The sequence below is a fragment of the Pezoporus flaviventris genome, unplaced genomic scaffold (assembly GCF_033815535.1).
Source record: "Pezoporus flaviventris isolate CSIRO_AGI_PZ_B2104156 unplaced genomic scaffold, CSIRO_AGI_Pfla_v1 ptg000025l, whole genome shotgun sequence".
Taxonomy (NCBI): domain Eukaryota; kingdom Metazoa; phylum Chordata; class Aves; order Psittaciformes; family Psittacidae; genus Pezoporus; species Pezoporus flaviventris.
In genome coordinates, this window is record NW_026892573.1 from 32,477,281 (window position 1) to 32,497,356 (window position 20,076).

The window sequence follows — 20,076 nt, forward strand, 5'->3', positions numbered from 1 at the left end:
TCACAGCTGTAGCAGCAGGGTGGTGCTTTGTGAGCAAGGGTGAAACCATGGGATGGAGGCTCATGGAGAGCCTGCAGGGTGGCTCAGATGTAAGGAGGGAGCTTGCATTAAGTTAAACAGAATTAGGTGCACCTGAAGGAAGGAAGCCAGGAGAAGATGTGAAGGTAAAAGGGAAGGAGTGATGCCTGTGTGGAAAGGCACAGATGAAGAGGAGAAAGGAGTGCTTGGAGCTCTGAGTGCATTTTGAGCTGAGAAGGATGTTTCTGGCTGTCCTTGTCTTTGTCTTCCCTTCCTTACCCTCACATGGGACTTGTCACCTCCACGAGGGATTTCTTCTGGAGTTGCCACTGGAGCATTTGCTGATACCAGCAACGGCACAGTGTAAATGCATTGTAGGTCCCTGCAGAGCTGCACTCTTAGGAAGAGTGAAGTAGCCCAAATATTTGGTGAGCTGTCCCTGATGCATAATGCTGTGATGCTTAAAGCTGAAAACACCGTTCCCTTGCTGCAGGGAGTGAGTCCAGGGTGAATTAAGCATTCAGAAGATGAGACAGGATGGTGTTCGATACCTGAGACACACTGGATGCTCCAGGTATTGAGTAGCCTGTGCTATGGGTGAACAGGTCTGCCTGGAGAGGCTGTGGCTTGTTCACCCCATCCTAGTACCGCTACCGTGCGCCAAACCCCATGGGAAATGCAAGGAAAATCCCAAATAGCAGGTGACTGTTGATATCTGGGGAGAGGAAAACATGAACGACAAAGAAAGACCCCAGAAGGTGAGGTTGTTCAGGCTAGAGAAGGCTTAAGGGGAGATGCCCAAATGTAAGTATGTGAAATATGTAAGGGAGGAAAAGTTTAAGCTGTTCCCTACATCCACCATGAGCAGGGCATGAAATAATGTGCTTAAGATGTACAATGGGAGACTAGGCATGGGGGGGAAACCCCCCAGCTCTTAACAGTAAGCTAGTTAGGACTGGATTAGCCTGTCTTTGGGGCTGGTGGGATCTCCATCACTGCAGGATAGATAACACTTAGATTTAACACTTAATGTGCAGCTGTAGCCAGCCAGATGGAGCTGACAGTGTTTGGAGGTCTCTGTAATCTCTGTTTCCCTGTCCAATTCTGTGTACTCATAGGTAAATATTGACCACACCAGGAATGTGAGTAACAAACCTCATGGCCCTTTGCCAGCAAAACTGTTGGGTTTGGTCCAGTGCCCTGAATTCCTGTCGCTGAAGGAGGAGGGTTGGGCAAAAGGTGCTGTGGTTTGGTGATAGGGGAACTAAACACATAGCTTAGGGATCCTTGTAAGAGGTAACAAATACTGCAACCCCATGGCATGGCTTGGTGAGAGCTCTGAAGGTTCAAATGTGTTCAAAAGAGGTGGCTGGGGTCACTTGGTAACTGCAGGGTTTATGCCAGCTGACGGGGACAGCAGGATCATATATACATGTCATGTACACCACTTGCCAATGGCATAATGCCCACGTCCCCCATCTGTGCCCTGGGTAATCCAAGAGCAGGATCGCACCTTGCCACATGAGATTGGCATCAATTTTTCACTATGGGGTGACCTGCTGGTGCCAGGATCCGATACTGCTGAGCTGCTAGGGGTGGCTTGACCCCACTGTAGCCAAGAGGGTGCGACTCCCTGTGACTTTGCTGGATGGGGAGACACGTCTGTCTCAGGAAGGCATTCGGGGCATGGCGCACTTGGGCGCTGCTTAATTCATAGTGGTCCAAACTGAACTCCCTTTTGTCTCACTTCCATCCTTTATCCTTGCACTCCAGCTGCCAGCAGGCTGGGACATTTGGGAAGGGCTTTAGGGATGCATCATTTCAGTTTTAACTTGCTCCTTACGGCTCTGTTTTGCTTGTGCTTTCTGCAAACTGAGCTGGGATTTTTGGAAGCATCAATGAGCAAGGATTTACCCATTTAAAGATACACTGGTCTCTGACTTACAAATTATTTATGTGTGCCTTTCATCCATGCATATAGTGCAGCAAACAGTTCAGTCTTGTCCTTAAACGACTGTTATCAGATAAATCAGGGAAACCGGGGGTCTTAAGCTGGGACTTGGCAGCAAACAGGCTTGGGTTTGAATATAGAATCATAGAATGGTTTGGGTTGGAAAGGACCTTAAGATCATCCAGTTGGCATGGGCAGGGACACCTTAACGCTAAATCATGTCGTGGTTGGTATAGACTCAAGGATACTTTATAATGCAACAGAAAACATCTCTGGTTATCTCTGTATTAGAGTGCTGGATAATGGTGCTTCTTGGACACACAGGGCTTTTTGCTTCTAAATCTGTCCTTGCAGTATTTGTAGTGCCCTGCTGGGCAAAGGCCTCCTTGATAGCACAAACCCCTGTGCTGTTTGCTTCACTGTTAACTACATTGGTTGCAGTTTACCACCAGGTTATTCCTTTAAATGCTTCATTATGAAGAGACCCTGTTTGTGTGCAGATCCTGTTTGTGTGCATCTTTACTGCTTCTCTTTCTACCCCTGAAAACCCGTGCCACATAAAGCTATTCCAGTCAGGAAACTGTTCTGAAGGGATCAGACCATGCAGTGGTGTAGTTTTGCCAGGATAAGAGCTGTGTACCTGGAAGGTTTTAGTCCCTTTCCTACACAAGCTAGTTAAACTGATAGCAGGTTGTAGACAGGTCACAGTGACATTGAATTGATTCTTATGGCTATGCCTAGGCTCAGGCTCATCTACCATTAGTTGAGAATTTGCATGGAGTGCTTAAGTTAGTGATTTCGTTACCCAGAGCTCTCTGTATAGTCAAAAGGAGGCAGAGGTGTCCCTGCCCATGGCAGTGGGAATGGAACTAGATGATCTCTAAGGTCCCTTCCATCCCAAACATTCTATGGTTCTAGGATTCTATGGTTCAGAGCACCTAAGTTACTACCAGGAGCAGCACAGACTGCTGAGGGGACTTGGAAAGCCCATGCTCTTTGCTTAGACATCTCAGGTCTGTGAAGTTAGGGGGAGATTCCCCAGCACCTTTTCCTGCTGGTCTCAGCATCCTCTTGAGGAAACTTCCTCCTTGTTTGCTGATACAAAAGCTGATGAAAGGAGGGTTATCCCCATAATGCCATGGTCTTGTTCCAGGAGGAAGATGAGATAAAGCTGCTCAGATGGAGACCGGTTCCAGCAGCTTGAAGAAGCTCAAGTTTGGGAAGCTGAAGGTGGTTCGCCAGCGCTTGCTGCAGCGCTATGAGCATCAGCCCTTCGTCTCCTGCCTGGCTGGTTTCTACAGCTGCCAGTGGAAGCGGTACCAGCGCAGCAGGGCTGAGCCTGGGCAATGCTGCTGCAAGAGGGTAAATTAGCTCAAAACCAGCACAGATTTCTGTGTTAGGGACAGGCCAAGCCAAGCCGACAAGTGCTTGATGTTGTGGGCCAAAGGCATCCCTGTCCAGCATCGTTTGGAGCCCAATGAGACCTGTTGGGTGCTAGATGTTAGATTCTGCTCTAAGTGCTTGGATCATTCTATGATTCTATGTATTGCTGTGTTTCTGTGGCAAGCTCAGTTTCTCTGTGCCACCACAGAGCTGTAAGAAAGGAAAGGACCAAACCCTCCCAACATCTCAAAGCCATAGGATCAAAAGAAACACATAATATTTAGGATGGGTGTGCAGTAAGAATTGCAAAGAGGGCTGCTGCATGGTGCAATTCCCTCCCATGTGAGGTGCTTAAACCCCTGTTCCTTTGTGAAGGCATGAGATCTGCTTCCCCTGAAAGTAAATAGTGCACAGTATGCTTTTGAGGACATTCCCCTGGTCGCAAGGGACAGGGAGGGAATTCCTCTCCGTATCTGCTTGGGGACATCCAACACCAACCCACGTGTTTTAAGAGCACCCTATCAGTATCTACAACATGTTCTGATTGCTTCGGGGCAGGCAAGGCTCTGACCACTTGTCCTTCCTCTCCCTCTCCAGCGGGAACGCATGTTTTTCCCATTGCTTGTTGGAGCTTTCTTTTTCTCTCTGGTCTTTCTGTACATGTGTGGGGAAGCGAAAAACGACTACAATAACTTTGACTGGTGAGTACCACCTTGTTCTCCTCTCTCTCACCCCTTGGGCAGGTCTCTTGGGTGGCTGGGAAGCGACGGGCAGCCTCCCCAGCAGCTTCAGCCATGAGCCAAAGATTTGGCTCCTTAAGCTCTTGGTTACAGCATCCACATTGAGTGGTCAATGACTTCAGAGGTGCTGAGGCTCTGCCTTTTGCTTGGCTCTAAGTGGGGATTTGGGAGAAAGGAGAGAATCATCATCACGGAAATTGTGAGTGGATTAAATACCTCTTTCCTTTCCTTCTCCGAGTCTTTTCCCCTCCTGCTCTTTCCTCTGAGGATATGTAGTGGTTGGCATCAGAGGCATTGAGCCAGCTATCTACAGAAAGAGAATTGTGTGTTCCCAGGCTCAAAAGTAAGGAATCACCAGCAGTGATTTATGCAAATCCTCTCCTTCTGCAGTACGTAGGCAACAGTTATGCAAATCTGGCCCCTGGAATTAAACCAGCTCAAATAGTATGGGGAGGAAAGGTGTGGTAATGGTATTCATCCTTATTGAGCCTTTGGGTGAAAGTAAAGGTTCCCTCTCTCTTCCTTGGGCAATCCCTCTGCATCCATCCAGCTTTCTGGTGTTTTCTGCTTCAGGTCTCCCTCCTGTTATGATGCCTTACACAACCACAGGCAGTAAGATGTGTTGTTGGCCTGAGCCATGTCATCTTCCTGTTCCCCCAGGCTGCCTTGTCTGCAGCAAGGTGCTGTGCCAGACTGGGAGCTCTCTGGAGCAAGCCCATCCACTCGGTCCTGTATTTTACCACCCCAACACATTGGGGTATTAGTCAGGTGGTTAATGCAGTTATGGATTTGGGGAAGGAGGGTCTTAACCCTTTTTGCATGTTATAGGGTAAGTTATTCCTCCTTCCTTCTTTGTCTTATTGCTTTGAAAATGTCACATTTCAAGGAACAGGGCTGTTGTTCCTCTCCATGTGCTAAACACAAACCTCTACTGTAATATTTCATTGCTCTTTAGGTATAACTACGAGGCCCTGGGCTTCTGGTTCCTCTGGTCTCTTGTTCTCCTGAGTGTGGCTGCACTCTTGTTCACGTACATCACGCTGTTATTGGTAAGTGATGCTCCTTCTAAGCTGACTGTGATTTGTGGTCCTAAAAAGTAGACATAAGGATGGCTTTAATGTTTCAGACCAACGCTCAACCTAGCCCCACAGACAGTGGGTATCTATGGAAGATTTGGAGCACAGTAAGTGTTAAACAGTTCTTTCTCCCCATGTCCCCTTACAGATGACCAATTTCAGCCCAGGGGTCTCTAAACCAGGTGTAGTTTTCTCCCTATGATTTCCCTTCAATGAGTGTGTCCAATCTCTCCTTGGACCCAAGGAGAGCTGGGACTGCAGTGGCTGGATTTAGGCATAGGGGAAGCAGCAGGGAAGTATGGGGCTGTGAGTCACGTAGTGATGCTGTGTCATCAAAGCTGAGTTATTCCTCTAATCCTGAATGAAGAAGCTCATTAGAAGAGGGGAACATTGTCAGTGAAGCTGCCTTGACTCACTCAGCTTTGCTGGAGGGCTTCTCTTCAGATAGAGGCAACAGAAACGCTATTTCCATAGCGTGAGTCTCTTCCTACAGAGGCAATATTCCTGAGATCTTCACTTTTCCAAATCCTGTGCCATTTTCTCTGGACTTCTGATCTGCTCCCTGCTTTGCTTACTTATGGAAACATACTGTATGGAATCCTACTTATGGAAACATACTTTATGGAAACACACCAAGGCAGCTAAAAGTTCTAGCTACTCATCATTCTTCTCTGTCCTTTCCTTTATGAGGAACTCTCCCAAATAAAGACAGATGTCCCTGCCCGTGGCAGGGGGTTGGAACTGAATGATCTTAAGGTCCTTTCCAACACAAACCACTCTATGATCCTATGATTCTATGATCTGTGTTTCTGCTTTCTTCGTCCATAGCTACAGGTTAAGTAATCACTTTAACTGCAGGGACTGGAGTCCACGTTCAGTCTCATCCCTGCTCCAACTTCCACTTTGAAATGCTCGGTGCTGAGGGTGAGGTTATGGCTTTGACTCACCCTTGTGACTGACAACCAGCTTTTATCATCGATTCCTGCTGTTCTTACCTGCTCCCTCATGTGTCATCATAGAGGCCATCTGTAAATTGCTCACGGCAGGGAATCTCTCTGTGCTTTGTGCATGCAGTGCCCTAACACAATAGGTTCCTGGGGTCCTTTGTCCCTGCTGGGGGACGAATAAACAGTGGTTTTTATTCTAGTGCTAGCAATCAAAACCCCAAAGTGATAAATAGGACAGTGTGGCCATGCCCACAGTGATCAATAGCATCCTGAAAGCTGTGCACTAACAGTGCTCTGAGCAGGACAAACAACAGCATTTGATTACAAGGACTGTGTGACTCTAGGGCTCAATATCTGCTATTCAGCAAATCCTGTGTGGCTTTCCCATTGACCATGGAGTACTATGGGTGGTTTGGTGGTTGCAATGATACTTTGGGCAACTGGGAGCTTTGGCCCACTTGATATGGATACCTCTGGGATCCTAACCTCAGCAGGCTGTGGATCTGGAGTCAACCTCAGGATCAGACTAACCCATCGTGGCTAGAAATGAGCATGAGCTTTAAAGGGCTTTCTTGGCTTGAGGAGCCTGAAGATCCCTGGGGATGGTGTGTCAGCTTGGTCGTGCTCTGACTGGATCCAAAGACCAAAGAGCACCCAAGCAGTAGATTTTCTTAGAGGGGTTTCATGTCTTTGGCAGCATGAATGTGAGGCTACGAGCTATCAGGGCAGGTGATGGGCAAAGGAAAATACGAGGTGAAATTGGTGTCCTACGTGGTTTGGTTCAGTCTCAGTCCGACTGACTGAAGGATGTGTAGACACATCCTTCTCCCCATCCCAGCAGCTCAGTTCTGTCTATTGAGGATAACAATATTTGCCTTCCTCAGGAGGGTGAGCGTGGATAAACCTGAAGAAATAGGAGTAACCTGGATGCTACCAGACAAGTCCTACAAGAGAAACACGTCAGAGGTTCCCCTGCTCTAGGGACAGCCCCTGCAATGAGGGTCCATTTGCTCCTTGCTTTCATGGAGCTGTTAAGTGACCCACCTAAAGATGGGTATTTCTAAGGGCCCTTGCCCTGCTTCATTGCATCCCACTGTCACTGTGTCTCATTTGACAAGACTGCTGCATGCATCTGTTTTGAGCAGTGAGCACTGGGAGATGTGAGACCTCACGCTGTCAGGGCTGTTACCTAAATAGGATTAGGTCTTGAAGGAAAAGGGTGTAAGGAAAGTGACCATGGAATTATAGAATGCTTTAGGATTGAAGGGACCTTAAAGCTCCTCCAGCTCCAACCCTGTGCCACGGGCAGGGACCCCTTCCACTAGAGCAGCTTGCTCCAAGCCCCTGTGTCCAACCTGGCCTTGAACACTGCCAGGGATGGGGCAGCCACAGCTTCTCTGGGCACCCTGTGCCAGCGCCTCAGCACCCTCCCAGGGAAGAGCTTCTGCCTAAGAGCTCAGCTCAGTCTCCCCTCTGTCAATCACTGCCACCACTGGTGCTTCCACTCTCTCAAAACAAGCAGGGTCACACGATGGTCCCATTCCTGCATGCAGGGTCTTGTGATGGCAACTGTGGCTCAGCAGTGCTCATCCCGGCAGGGCTCCTTTCATGGAAGGGCTCTACCAAGGATCACATCTCCATCACTGCAGAGCTTCCCTGTCACAGCATCTGGCCTTTCATCTGCAGCCTTTGATGAACCACCCAGCAGAACACTAAGAGCCTCACAGGGCCCTTCCACGTCTCATAACCCTGTCAGTGTGGGTACTATAGGGTAGCTGAATCACCCTTACACACCTCAGACAACTGATGGCCAAATAGCTTACCCCAGTGATGAATTACCTCCCATGATCTGGTTGAACTGCTGAATGGAGACTTCCTTACATATGCTGCAGGCGTTCACCCAGGTGCGGTGTTTTACATCAGCAACCCATCACATCAGAAAACCAAGCACTGATGCCCTTGTTGGAGCAGAAAGGTTTTTATAGCAGCCAGTGCCTGGCCTGGTTTTGTCTGTGAGCACCATACCCATCCTTAATGATAGCTCCCAACCGGAGCAAGCCTGCTTGCAGGATCTTATTGTGAACCATTGAAGCAAACACTCTTCTTCCCACTGGCCACCAGCAGCTGAATGAAATGCTGCACAAAACCCTGCTCAAAGATGCTCCCTGTCCACAGGCATCACTGTAATTCATTCAGACAATCAGTTTGAATTAATTCAACTGTTATCACTCCCTAAGACAATTTTCTCATCCCCATTAGAGCTGAGGGTGTCTAATTGTGGGAGCATTCGTGCTCAGTGGAGGAGAAAAATCTTGCTCAGTCTTTCGAACACTAACAGATAATATTTCCCTCTCTGCAGTTCAACCGTGTTTGTCCTAAGGGTTTTGGGGAGGTGACTTGTCACTGTACAGAGTAAAGAGGTTCTGATGCGTTGTGGCCTCTCCGTTCATAGACTAAGACAGAACTCACACAGTACATCAGCCTTGGGGTCCAAAAAGTGATCTCAAACATCCACCCCTAACAGTGTAGGGTACCAGCCAAGTTCTGAGGTGCTGCATGTTTGCCAGTAGGTGAATGTAAGGACCTGAATACTTGTTATGGCCATCAAAGTGAGCAGGTATTTTAGGTGAGCTGAGTGTCTGAATGCCTGAATGCCTGTCTCTGTGTCCTTGTGGTGGTTCAGAGGCTGCCTGAGCCTCCCCAGCAGCACTGAAATAAGTACAAGGTCATTCCTGTGCTGAATTAGAGTGGATTTAAGCATCTATTGTCCATCCTTTGGCAGGAGGAACTTGTGGTCAGTGCATCCACTCAGAAAAAGGGTGGCAGAGGTGCAATCCTTGCAGCAAGTCCATCTCTCTTGCCACTGGGAAGCATCCCTTAAGTACCACTTTGCAGGTAGATGATGGATGGGAGACACTTTCACATCTCAAACTAAACAAGAGAAGAATTCAAGTGTTGGAGGATGTAAGACTGAAGGAGATGATGGGACCTTGGCTCTAGCCTCAGCAGTACTAATCAGAAACATGCTGGTCACCTAAGCCCACATGTCTGTGTATGTGAATTAGACACTCCCAGGATATATATGGAGCAGTTTGAAGGTGGCAGACCTGCTGGTGCCGGTTGTCCTTTTGCCTGAGGAAGTCCTGTCTAGGTGCAAACATGTGGGACACTGCTAAAGGAGCTGCTCTTTGTGGAAGAGTGGGTGGGCAGGTCCTGAGGCAGCTTTTGAGGAGCAGGATGAAGCTAAGGGAGCATGGCTTGAGGTGTTAAACTTCAGCAGTGCACATCACATCAGCAAACTGGTCCGTAAGGATGCGTTCTCCTACAGTGACCAGAGGTGCAACTGCAAGAGTTCCTTCTTCACCCTCTGAGGGTGAAACCTGGTGATTATTCTTCTTCTAAGTGACAATGAGATGTTGTTTCCATCCACAAAAATGCCTCCTGTGGCATTCCCAGAGGTGATGCATCATTCATACTGAAGTTGCAGGGCAGAGTCTAGCTGGACATGGCCTGTGAAATAAGTGTTTGGCTGTACCTTAGGCAAGGACCGTTGGGCTTTGTATAACATTGCTTGCAGAAAAGGGGCAAAGTGTCTTTTTTCTTCCCTTTTCTGAAACAGCTTATTTAAATGGGGCTGGCTTAAGATCTTTAGCAGTAATTCAGTTCTCTCTGAGCTGCTCCCATGGTTACTCGTCATGTACTGGGTGTAGGGTTCGATTAAAGGAGGCTAATGTGTCAAGAAGCACTTAAAAGCTGATCTGTATTCTCTGCTGAGCTTATAGCTTGTTTCAAATCAGCATGATCCTGAAAAGACTGTGTTTGTAGCTGGATGGGAAACAGCTTGCATTCCTTTGTCGTTGTATTTTGGGAGAGAAGAGCCTCTTTCCCTAAATCTGTATGTCCTGTTTTCATACAATCCCACTGTGCTACAGTCTGCATCTTAAATGATCCTTCTAACTGATGCTAATGCCTACTGCTGCCTACTGACACCTCCTAACAGATACTTTAAGCACTGATATCTGGTGATACTGGTCCCCAGATTGTCCCTTACAGTGGTGGGGAAGCTCACCCCAAGCACTCATACGACTGCACATAGACCTGTGTGTTTTCACAGCAGCAAAGTACTTCTCCTGGTAGAATTCATCACCAGGTTCATTGGTTGCTTAGGTCTGGGACAACTTAGAATCATAGAATGGTTTGGGTTGGAAAGGAGCTTAAGATCATCCAGTTCCAACCCCCTGCCATGGCCAGGGACACCTCACACTAAACCATGGCACCCAAGGCTCTGTCCAACCTGGCCTTGAACACCGTCAGGGATGGAGCATTCACAACTTTGTTGGGCAACCCATTCCAGTGCCTCAGCACCTCACAGTAAAGAACTTCTGCCTTATATCCAATCTAAACTTCCCCTGTTTCAGTTTGAACTCATTACCCCTTGTCCTGTCACTACAGCCCCTAATGAAGAGTCCATGCCCAGCATCCCTATAGACTTGAAGAAGCTCCATTAAAACCAGACTGGCTTTCCTCATCCTTTGCTTCTTGGTCTTCAAGGCTTCTCCTTGCCCTGGCTGGAGTTCGCACCATGCCTCAAGAACCCTTCCCAATGACTCCAACTTGCTATGGGAGGGAAGGAACATTCCAGCCACCAAACCCCAGAGTCCTTTAATCTCCAATGCAGTTTTCCCTCTTGAGATGTGCCTGCCTCTTGGGTTTCCTTCTATTACTTTGGAAGTGCTGCCTCTTTTGCTGTCTGCTCTGTGTTTTTGTGATGCTTTAGAGGCATTTTCTACTCCCTGACCTCTCTCCCGTCGTTGATATGCCTCTAATCACAACAAATGCACAGGAAATAGGCAAAGTTAATGCTTTATTGGTTCATACCATAGCAGTTGACCCTGGCCATCACTCCTCTTTCAGAATACTCACAAAGAAAAGTCACCGAAAGTGTGTACCCCAAAGCAGCCAATTATGTGTTACCCATGAAAGGGCTTTGACCTTACAGGGCAGCCCAGATATGTGCTTTCAGAAGCACTTTTACTTATCTCCGTATACCTGTCCTGCTAACAGCCTTGACATCGTGCAGCAAGAACTAGTGTGAAGTGACTTCCCAATGCAAAAGTAATTCCAGGGGTAGCTCACTGAACACAGGTCATCATCTCCTACCAGGGTACAAACAATCTCTGCTTGATTCCCCAGGTCCTGGCGCTGTGTTTGCTTGCAGAAGGCCAGCAGCTCTACCTACACTGGAGTCACAAGGTGGGGAGAGTCATGGGTTTCTGATAACTCCAATGCATGCTTTAAATCAATTGAGTGTTTCTCTGCATGAAGAAGATTATGGGATGGAAGCAAGAGAGGGAAGAGGTTAATCTTAGGAGACGTTAGATACCCCAAAGAGTGATATCTCCACCTGAGCTGATCACCTGAACTCCTTTTGCAGTCAGTGGAAGGAAATGAATACTCTGAGGATGCAACTCAGCCAACTGGTCATAGACATCTAAATTAAGATGAGATGAATCACATTTCAAAGTACCTTTTTCCCCCCACTGACTCCAAAAGGAGCCTGAAGTGACTCATTTGGGTGAAGCTGTCCATATTTGACACCTCTACGTGTGGTAACAGGAAGACGAAAGCAAAGTGTTCATGAGAAGCACAGCATAAGTTTCGTAGCAGCCTCCAGCAGCAGTGGAAGAAGAAACCTGGATTTTCCAAGGCATCCTGGCAGCTTGTGCCTTTTGGTCTTCGGGTGGTTTGGGAAGTGCCACATGGAGTTTTGATGGTGCAGAAACAAATCCTCAGACCTGTTGCTGCAAAACGATGCATTAGAGTCACCTTCCTTAAGAAATTCTTGAGGCTATTTGGGGCAAATGTAATGTGATTGCAAATCTTGCAGTGGAAGGCAATAGCTGAACATGCAGGTACTTGATCCTGTTTCTTCATTTAAGTAATGGATGTACAGTCATGTTACTACTGAAAATTGGCTTCCAGAGGAACCAGAGAGATGTAGAACAGTTTATAACAAAACCTGAGGCTGCATCCTTGGGTGGAAGAGACCAGGAACAGATTAGGGATGCTGGAACAGGTTGTGCATCCCCATCCCTGGCAGTGGTCAAGGCCAGGTTGGACACAGGGCCTTGGAGCAAGCTGCTCTAGTGGAAGGGGTCCCTGCCCTTGGCAGGGGGTTGGAACTGGATGAGCTTTAAGGTCCCTTCCTACCCAAACCAGTCAGATTCTATCATTATTCAGGTGTTGATCTGTAGGATCCCCCTGAAAATGGCTGGGGCCTTGATGCAATTTCTACTTGCACTTAGTTGCCAGCAGGTAAATGATGTACCAAGCAGAGCCTGCCATGACCACTGTGCTGGTACCAAAGTGAGCAGGAAGTCGAAGAACAGACTGAGCTACATCCTCACTTCTTTGGTTCAGAAGTGAACTCCCATCTCTTTGTTACGGGAATGTTTGCTGTTGTTGAGGCCTGTGTAAAGGAGCTCATAGCATAGGGAAGCTGTATTGGTGTTTCTTTTAGGTGGGATACATCACTTCTAAATTTAGCTATCTTCATAGAATTATAGAATAGTTACAGCTGGAAAGGACCTTAAGATCATCCAGTTCCAACCCCCTGACATGGACAGGGACACCTCACACTAAACCACGGCACCCAAGGCTCTGTCCAACCTGGCCTTGAACACAGCCAGGGATGGAGCATTCACAACCTCCCTGGGCAACCCATTCCAGTGCCTCAGCACCCTCACAGTAAAGAACTTCTTCCTTATATCCAATCTAAACTTCCCCTGTTTAAGTTTGAGCCTGTTACCCTTTGTCCTGTCACTACAGTCCCTAATGAACAGTCCCGTCTCCAGCATCCTTATAGCCCCTATAGCTTCAGATACTGGAAGGCTGCTCTGAGGTCTCCACGCATCCTTCTCTTCTCCAGGCTGAGATAATCTATCTGCTAGAGATTTAATGTGAACTGATCACCTATACACTCCATCTACAACAGCAGAGAGATAGAGAGGCATCTTCCATCATAGAGCAAGCAGGAATTGATTGCCTCTGGAAATTCCTCTCATTCTCCAATGGCTATAGAGGGAGCCCTTAGGTGACATAGTTGGGTGCCTAACTTAGTATCTTGCCATGCAGAAAAGCCGATCAATAGCACTGTTGTTCTGGTTTTAGCCCCGTTGGATATCTGTCTCTTAACTGGTACAGTCAGTCTCATACATCTTAAACTCATCCGGTCCAAGCTGCTTAAATAAGCTTGTGAGTCAAATGGATGGCACAGAAATGATGAAGCTGACTTACGTCTTCTTCTCCCCAGATTGGGACTTTGATTGTGCTGATCTGCTCTGTGACAGCCCTCTTCGTACTATCCATACTCTGGGGAGACCAATGGAAAACTGTCTGCCTGTCCCTCCAGGTAAGAGGGGCTGGAAGGTCTGTTTGAAAGAACAACTTGGTTATAGAAGCGTTTTGTGGTAAGTAGTAGCAAATACTCCATGCAGTGGGTGTATTTCACATGGGTTTTCCTGGCAGGGTATGTGCTTTCGCATTAGCTTTTATTAGGACTTGATGCTGCCTATTGGGAGAAAGGAAGCCAAGACCTGAGGATGAACTTCAAGCTGTCTGATGTAACATGTCTCAGTTTGGGAACTCACAATAGGTTGTTTGTTAGGGGGTTTTGGGCACTGTTAATCCGCGGGTGCCCAGGGCACATAAATCAGCCCCCTTTGGCTGGTAGGGTTGCTGGAGCAAGAGCTTTCTCCCTAACCAGATCCTGCCAGTTCAGCAGCTTCAGCATTAGAACATTTCAGGCTTTGTGACTCAGAAGAGCTTCATCTCCTGAGGGCAGGACAGCACTGAGTGTTTGGGAATCATGAAGGCATCAGGTTGGATAGCATGCTGGATGCTGGAGGTCAGAGTGCATGGTCTGGTGGCCTCCTCAGCTCTCACTAGGTGTGAAGATGGAGACACAAGCTGCCCAGTGTTGTTCAGTGTTTGAGCATCCACGTCCCCACATGTATTTGGAAGGAATTACATAGCCTTTGACTACGCAGCTACCTTGCAGGTGTTATTTGGAGAAGGCCTTGGGTGATATGATTTAGTGTGAGGTGTCCCTGCCCATGGCAGGGGGGTTGGAACTGGATGATCTTGAGGTCCTTTCCAACACTAACTGTTCTATGACTCTATGATTCCATGTCACCTCTCCACCATGAGGCTTATTGCTTGTGAGTGCTGGGAGAGCAATGCATATGGCCTGGAAGAGGAATCACAGGTGCGATGTTTGTAGGGTGGGTTCAGTTGTGCATTCCTGCTCTAGAGTTTGGTAGCCATTTGGGCTATGTGCTGACAAAGGGAATGGGAAACCATCAGCTTTTCCTTCCCTTTACAGACTCCAGGAGAGGTGGATGAGGAGAAAGAGCCTTTGGGTTCCCCACAAGTGTTGTTAATTTCAGGTTGTTCATGCCCTTTAGGATGCTCCACATGGCTTCCAGCTGCTGTTCCCAAAGGACAGCAATCTCTCATAGATCCTGTGTCATGTCCATTAGCCCTGCAAAGCTATCTCAAATATCCTGGACATCTGAGATGGCACGTCTGTTGACACAATTGAAACCTCCTTCTGCTAGAACGACGTTGGTATCAAGTGTCCGGGGCAGACAGTATCATATACAATAACTCTTAGTGTCTGCTGCTTTCTTCAAGCCTTCCAGCGTAGAGGGTCAGGCATGGACTGAGCAAAAGGCTCACAACTGGAGAGCTTTTTTCCCTAGCACATATTAGACTGGAGCTGAGGAACAATTCCTGCCCCAGAGGGTGCTCAGGCATTGGAACAGGCTGCCCAGGGCAGGGCTGCAGTCACCGGCCCTGCAAGTGTTCACACCCCATGGAGACGAGGCCTCAGTGCCACGGGGCAGTGGTGGCCTTGGCAGTGGTGGGGAATGGTTGGACTGGATGAGCTTAAAGGGCTTTTCCAACCTGGTTGATTCTGTGATTCTATGGTGCCTTAATAACATTTAGTTCTAGCTGGAACAAATATCATTCGGTTCTGATGAGCATAGGAAAATGATGGACTGGTTTCTTTGCCAGATTTGCCTAGTTTTAGGAAATGTGTCATACTAACATCCATTCGGTGTCTGTACAGGTGGCAAGCTATTTCTGCTTTGTTTCCAGCTCTGCATTCGTGATCAGCACAGGAGCGATTCTTAGCTTCTAATCTTCTTGTTTCATCTTTAGTATGAAAGGAATCAAGTCAAATATCTGTGCAGCAATAAGTATTACCTAATATATCTACTTCTCTTATACCACAACATTTAGTTCCATAGGGTTTGTTGACATTGGTTTGATGGTTTAGCTGCAGTGTGGTGTGGAGATGACTATTACCTCGATGAGACTGAATTGGTTTAGATTGATTTAAACTGGCTCCTGCCTGGAAGAGGTTCATAGATTATGGCATAACAGTGATGGCAGTTGTGTGATGAGGACAGCTGTGTCCCCTTCAGCTGACTTAGGAGAGTGAGGAGCACCCCTTTGCCTGGCTAGAGGCACATACATCTCTCCTCCAACTCCAGAGGTGTTTGATGGATCCAATGCAGGTGCAGGAGAGAGGTTGAACTGCTGGTGATCTGCATCAGGAACCCATCCAGGTGGAAAGATTTCACCACGTTGGAGCTTGTTTCCATATCCTTTAAATAAATTCCTTTTCTCTCCTTGCCAGATCACAGCTCCCTACCTCCACGTAGGAGCAATAGCCATCATGGTCCTGCTGTCCTGGCCTGTGGCTTTTCATGCCATCAGAGCAGATAGGAAAGGTACAGTAGCTCTTCTTCCTGCTCTCTGTATGACAAAAGGCATATATCAGTGTGGGAAAACAGATATGCAGGAGACTTTGGATGTCTGTGTATCCAGGGAAATTAGTGGGGCTTGGTCTGTGCACTGTCCTGTGTGTTACTGGTTTGCATGCCCCACTGCACAGTGACCTGCCTTGAGATGAAGGGGATTAGCAGAAATGCCCATGTTCTGAGTCATGCACGGAGGTTTGTTCAGCCTGATCTTTGCTTGCTGTACTCAGTTTTGATATCTCAGAAGGGATCTGCAGTCCAGTGAATCCACTTCAGACCAGTGCATCTCAGGAGAAGCCAGCTGAGACAGGGGAAAGAGCTTTTCGATCAGTTCCTAGTGTTACCTCATGGGGAGTTCATATCTACCTCCAACAAATGGGACCAAGTAGCTTAAAGGCAAGGTGAGATGCCAGGAACAACTGCAGAAGAGCCTGGCCCTGGGACTGGCTGTTCTTCTCTGAGCTAGGCTCATATAGCCAAAAATATCTACATGACACCTATCTGCAGATGTTGATCTGTAACAAAAATCACAGCATGGGGTGGTGAAAACAGGGGTTTTGCTCGTCCATGGTTTTTCTGGGGAGAATATACTGGGACCCCAGACATTGCATTCCACCATGTCTAATGGACTCCTAGCTCAATACATCAGCTTGATGTAAGTCCAGGTTCCTTCAGAGCCACTGGTGCAATGCACAGAGGGGTGGTGGTACCTGTTCAAGAAAGATGTTGATGCATAGATGCTCATTTCATAGAGGAGCTGTTTTGTTCCTCAAGGTGAATGCTCCCTGGGGCTTTTCTTCTTCATTGTGAGTGAAACTGCAAAATCTTGCTTGTTCTTATCTAAGTAAGATAAAAACCAAAGCATCCTTCTCTAGAAGGTTGTTTTTCTGCAGATGGGGGATATTTCATTGCACCATCTCTAAAGAAAAGGAAAGTAGAGCCATGCCTTGCTGTAAGGCACAGTGAGATGTAATTAAAGCACAAACCCTGCAGTCCTGACTTAGCCCATGTCCTTGCTTTGACCAGTTAGTTTTCTGGTTGCATTGGAGAGAAAGTGAATATTAGTGGGAAGAAGGGATGGAAAAAGGGATGTGGCAAAGCCCAACAGCTACTGAGCTGCAAGGCTGAATTGAAAGTCAAGGCAAACCTGTATGCTACTGCATGGATTAACTCTAGCCTTCCTCCTTCAAATTCTTTCAGTTATTCAGGTGATAATTGTTGGTCCATACCTGGCTATCCTTCTCTTTCTTTTCTTGATACCTCTGGGGATGTACTCGCCTTGCATCAGGCAGATGGGGACTCTTGGACCAAAGCCAGACCTCATTGGACACCGTGGAGCACCAATGGTAGGTCTGGAGAAGTTATTTTACGTCATTTCTTCATCCATCATCATCATCTTCTGTTTTCATCCCACGAAATCTGTGGAGGGTGGAAGGGGAGACATTCCCGGTTGGAACTGCATGCAGAAGGCTTCACTGCATGGGGCTCCTAACAAGGATAACACTGCTCCTGATGGACTGGATGGGTTTGGTGGCTAAAGTGGGAGAAGACAGTAGACTTTAACAAGATAATGATGTTCCCTTAATAAAAACTGGAGGTGATACAAGGAGACAGCAAGTACTTACAGAGCCCTCCCGGGTGTGTTTGGAAAGGATCTGCTCATGTGCTTTTGGTTTGTTTCTAGCTGGCACCAGAAAACACCGAGATGTCATTTCAGAAGACAATTGAACACGGTGGGGCTGGTCTTGAAACTGATGTTACCATCAGGTAAGGGGAAAAGATCACATCTCACTGAATACACGCTTCTTGGGGGCTGGAACAAGATGATCTCTAAGGCCCCTTCCAACCCAAACCATTCTATAATTCTTCTACTAACAGTTGCCTTTGGAGACATGCAACTGAAGACAATTAGGTTTTACTGATGGCTGAGACAGGGTGCCTCATGTTGGTGTGTGATGATTGGGGCTGTAGGGCATGGTTGTTCTCAGGCAAGTCAATAAGCTGTAACTATTGATTTTAATCATCATTATTTCTACAGTGTATTTTAGATGCTTTGCAGAGTATAAAGACAAGCTCCTACCCTAGTTGACTTCCAGGTCACAGTGAGGGTTGTATCAGGCCTACAAACCAACAGAAAGTTGTGTTGGGACTTGTGACAGCATTGTCCTAATGATTAGACCTATAATTGCATTTGTTTGGGGGACATATTGCCATGAACTGCTAACATGCTTTTATGGGTGAGCAGTTTCCAGGCATTGAATGAGGAAAATACTAACCTTTAGGTGTTCTGCTGATGTGGACCTTCCTATAAGAGAAGTCTTACAGAAAGGTCTACTAATTCCACAGAATCATAGAATGGTTTGGGTTGGAAAAGACCTTAAGATCATTCAGTTCCAACCCTCTCCCATGGGCAGGGACACCTCACACTAAACCATGGCACCCAAGGCTCTGTCCAACCTGGCCTTGAACACTGCCAGGTATGGAGCATTAATCATCTTATAGAGACGGTCTGCTTTCTTTCCATCACTGTCCATTGAGACTTCAGTCCCCCAGAACCCATAGAAGCACTTTGATGTCAGCAAATAGAGATTTCAACCAGAAGTTATTATCCAGTTTTTGGAGGGCTGGCAGACATAAATGCCACCATCTCCTCTTTGCCCTAAGGAAACTGATGCACAGACAGTCATGGCTTCCCCAAGGTCACCCAGTAGTATTTAAGTTAGAAATAACCTGGTGTCCTGAGCCTTCCTCCCTATCCAACCCTATGCACCAAGGGAGGCTGTAGTGCTCATACCATGATAAACCCGCACCGCAGGTGACCTGAACTCTTGCTCCCCAACAGCTATGATGGGGTTCCTTTCCTCATGCATGATAAAAACTTGAGGAGGACAACTAACATCAAGGAGGTCTACCCCAATGACGTTACTGAAAATGCTGCGTTCTTCTCTTGGGATACCTTGCAGAAGTTGAATGCTGGGAAGTGGTTCCTTAAGGTAAGCACCACAAAGGACTATCATCAACTGGATGTGGAAGAGACACCAGCTGGTTACTACTTAATAGCATGAATGCTGAGAGAGGAACTACTGGTTGAGCCAGAGCTTGAAGAAGTCAGTAGGAATCCTTTGTGTCTCTTTGGTTTGTCCAGTTGGCCTTTAGGATTTAGGAGACCCCTAACAGTTGGTTGGTGGGTGTCCTTGTAGCTCCTTATCATGGCAGCAGCAGAACACATGGGCTGGGCAAAGAAGACAAGAACTCCTTGTGCAAGGTGCTGTGTATGAGAGCCACAGCTGACACAGTAGGACTGAGAAGCGCAGCAGAGTTAGCTGAGAACTACGCAATTTGGGTCTCAGAAGAAGTGATGGGTGTCATCACAGCTGTTGTCACAGCTCCCAGTGCCTAAAGGAGCTGCAAGAAACATGGAGAGGGGCTTTGGACAAGGACCTGTAGGGACAGGCCAAGGGGAATGGCTTTAACCTGCCCGAGGGGAGACTGAGCTGAGCTCTTAGGCAGAAGCTCTTCCCTGTGAGGGTGCTGAGGCGCTGGCACAGGGTGCCCAGAGAAGCTGTGGCTGCCCCATCCCTGGCAGTGTTCAAGGCCAGGTTGGACACAGGGGCTTGGAGCAAGCTGCTCTAGTGGAAGGGGTCCCTGCCCGTGGCAGGGTTGGAACTGGATGAGCTTTAAGGTCCCTTCCAACCCAAACCAGTCTGGGGTTCAATGGATTTCCCCTGTTTCTCAGGTAGAAGAGCTAACCAAAGCAAAACATCGTTATGGCTAAGGGCCAATGCCAAACTTTTTCCTTCTTAGAGACAGGAGTTTTTTGGATCCAGCCAACTCCCACAGGCAGCAGCCTGATTGATTTCCTTTCTTTACATCTCTTTATTTCTAGGACAAACCATTCTCATCCATCCGCTTACTGTCAAAGGCAGACCAAAACTGGGCAATGAACCAGACAATTTACAAACTGAGTGATTTCTTGCGCCTCGCCGAGCGTCACAATAAATATGTGATATTCGACCTCTACCGCCCTCCAGATAAACATCCTTACAGGGACTCCTGGGTCAACAGAACACTGGAAGTCATCTCTGAGTCAGGGATTAGACCTCATCTGGTAAGGTGGCTTCACTCCACCGC

At 47.5% G+C, this 20,076-nt stretch overlaps 1 protein-coding gene across 4 annotated transcripts in view; it reads left to right on the plus strand.

Annotated features, from left to right (window-relative positions):
• Window positions 1-20,076, plus strand: part of GDPD4 (glycerophosphodiester phosphodiesterase domain containing 4) — a 36,980-nt gene that overhangs the window by 10,581 nt on the left and 6,323 nt on the right. For 2 of the 4 annotated variants that reach the window (XR_009744220.1, XM_061458059.1), the window contains exons 2-11: window positions 3,123-3,331; window positions 3,950-4,053; window positions 5,048-5,141; window positions 11,309-11,368; window positions 13,428-13,526; window positions 15,822-15,915; window positions 17,146-17,291; window positions 17,630-17,712; window positions 18,788-18,938; window positions 19,832-20,053. Coding sequence is in view for 3 of the 4 variants with exons in the window: in XM_061458059.1 (XP_061314043.1) it covers window positions 3,149-3,331; window positions 3,950-4,053; window positions 5,048-5,141; window positions 11,309-11,368; window positions 13,428-13,526; window positions 15,822-15,915; window positions 17,146-17,291; window positions 17,630-17,712; window positions 18,788-18,938; window positions 19,832-20,053 (1,236 nt within the window). In the remaining variant the exon portion in view is untranslated. Of the gene's footprint in view, window positions 1-2,895; window positions 2,983-3,122; window positions 3,332-3,949; window positions 4,054-5,047; window positions 5,142-11,308; window positions 11,369-13,427; window positions 13,527-15,821; window positions 15,916-17,145; window positions 17,292-17,629; window positions 17,713-18,787; window positions 18,939-19,831; window positions 20,054-20,076 lie in introns of those variants that run through there. The other 2 variants (XM_061458060.1, XM_061458061.1) reach the window with 2 other exon arrangements.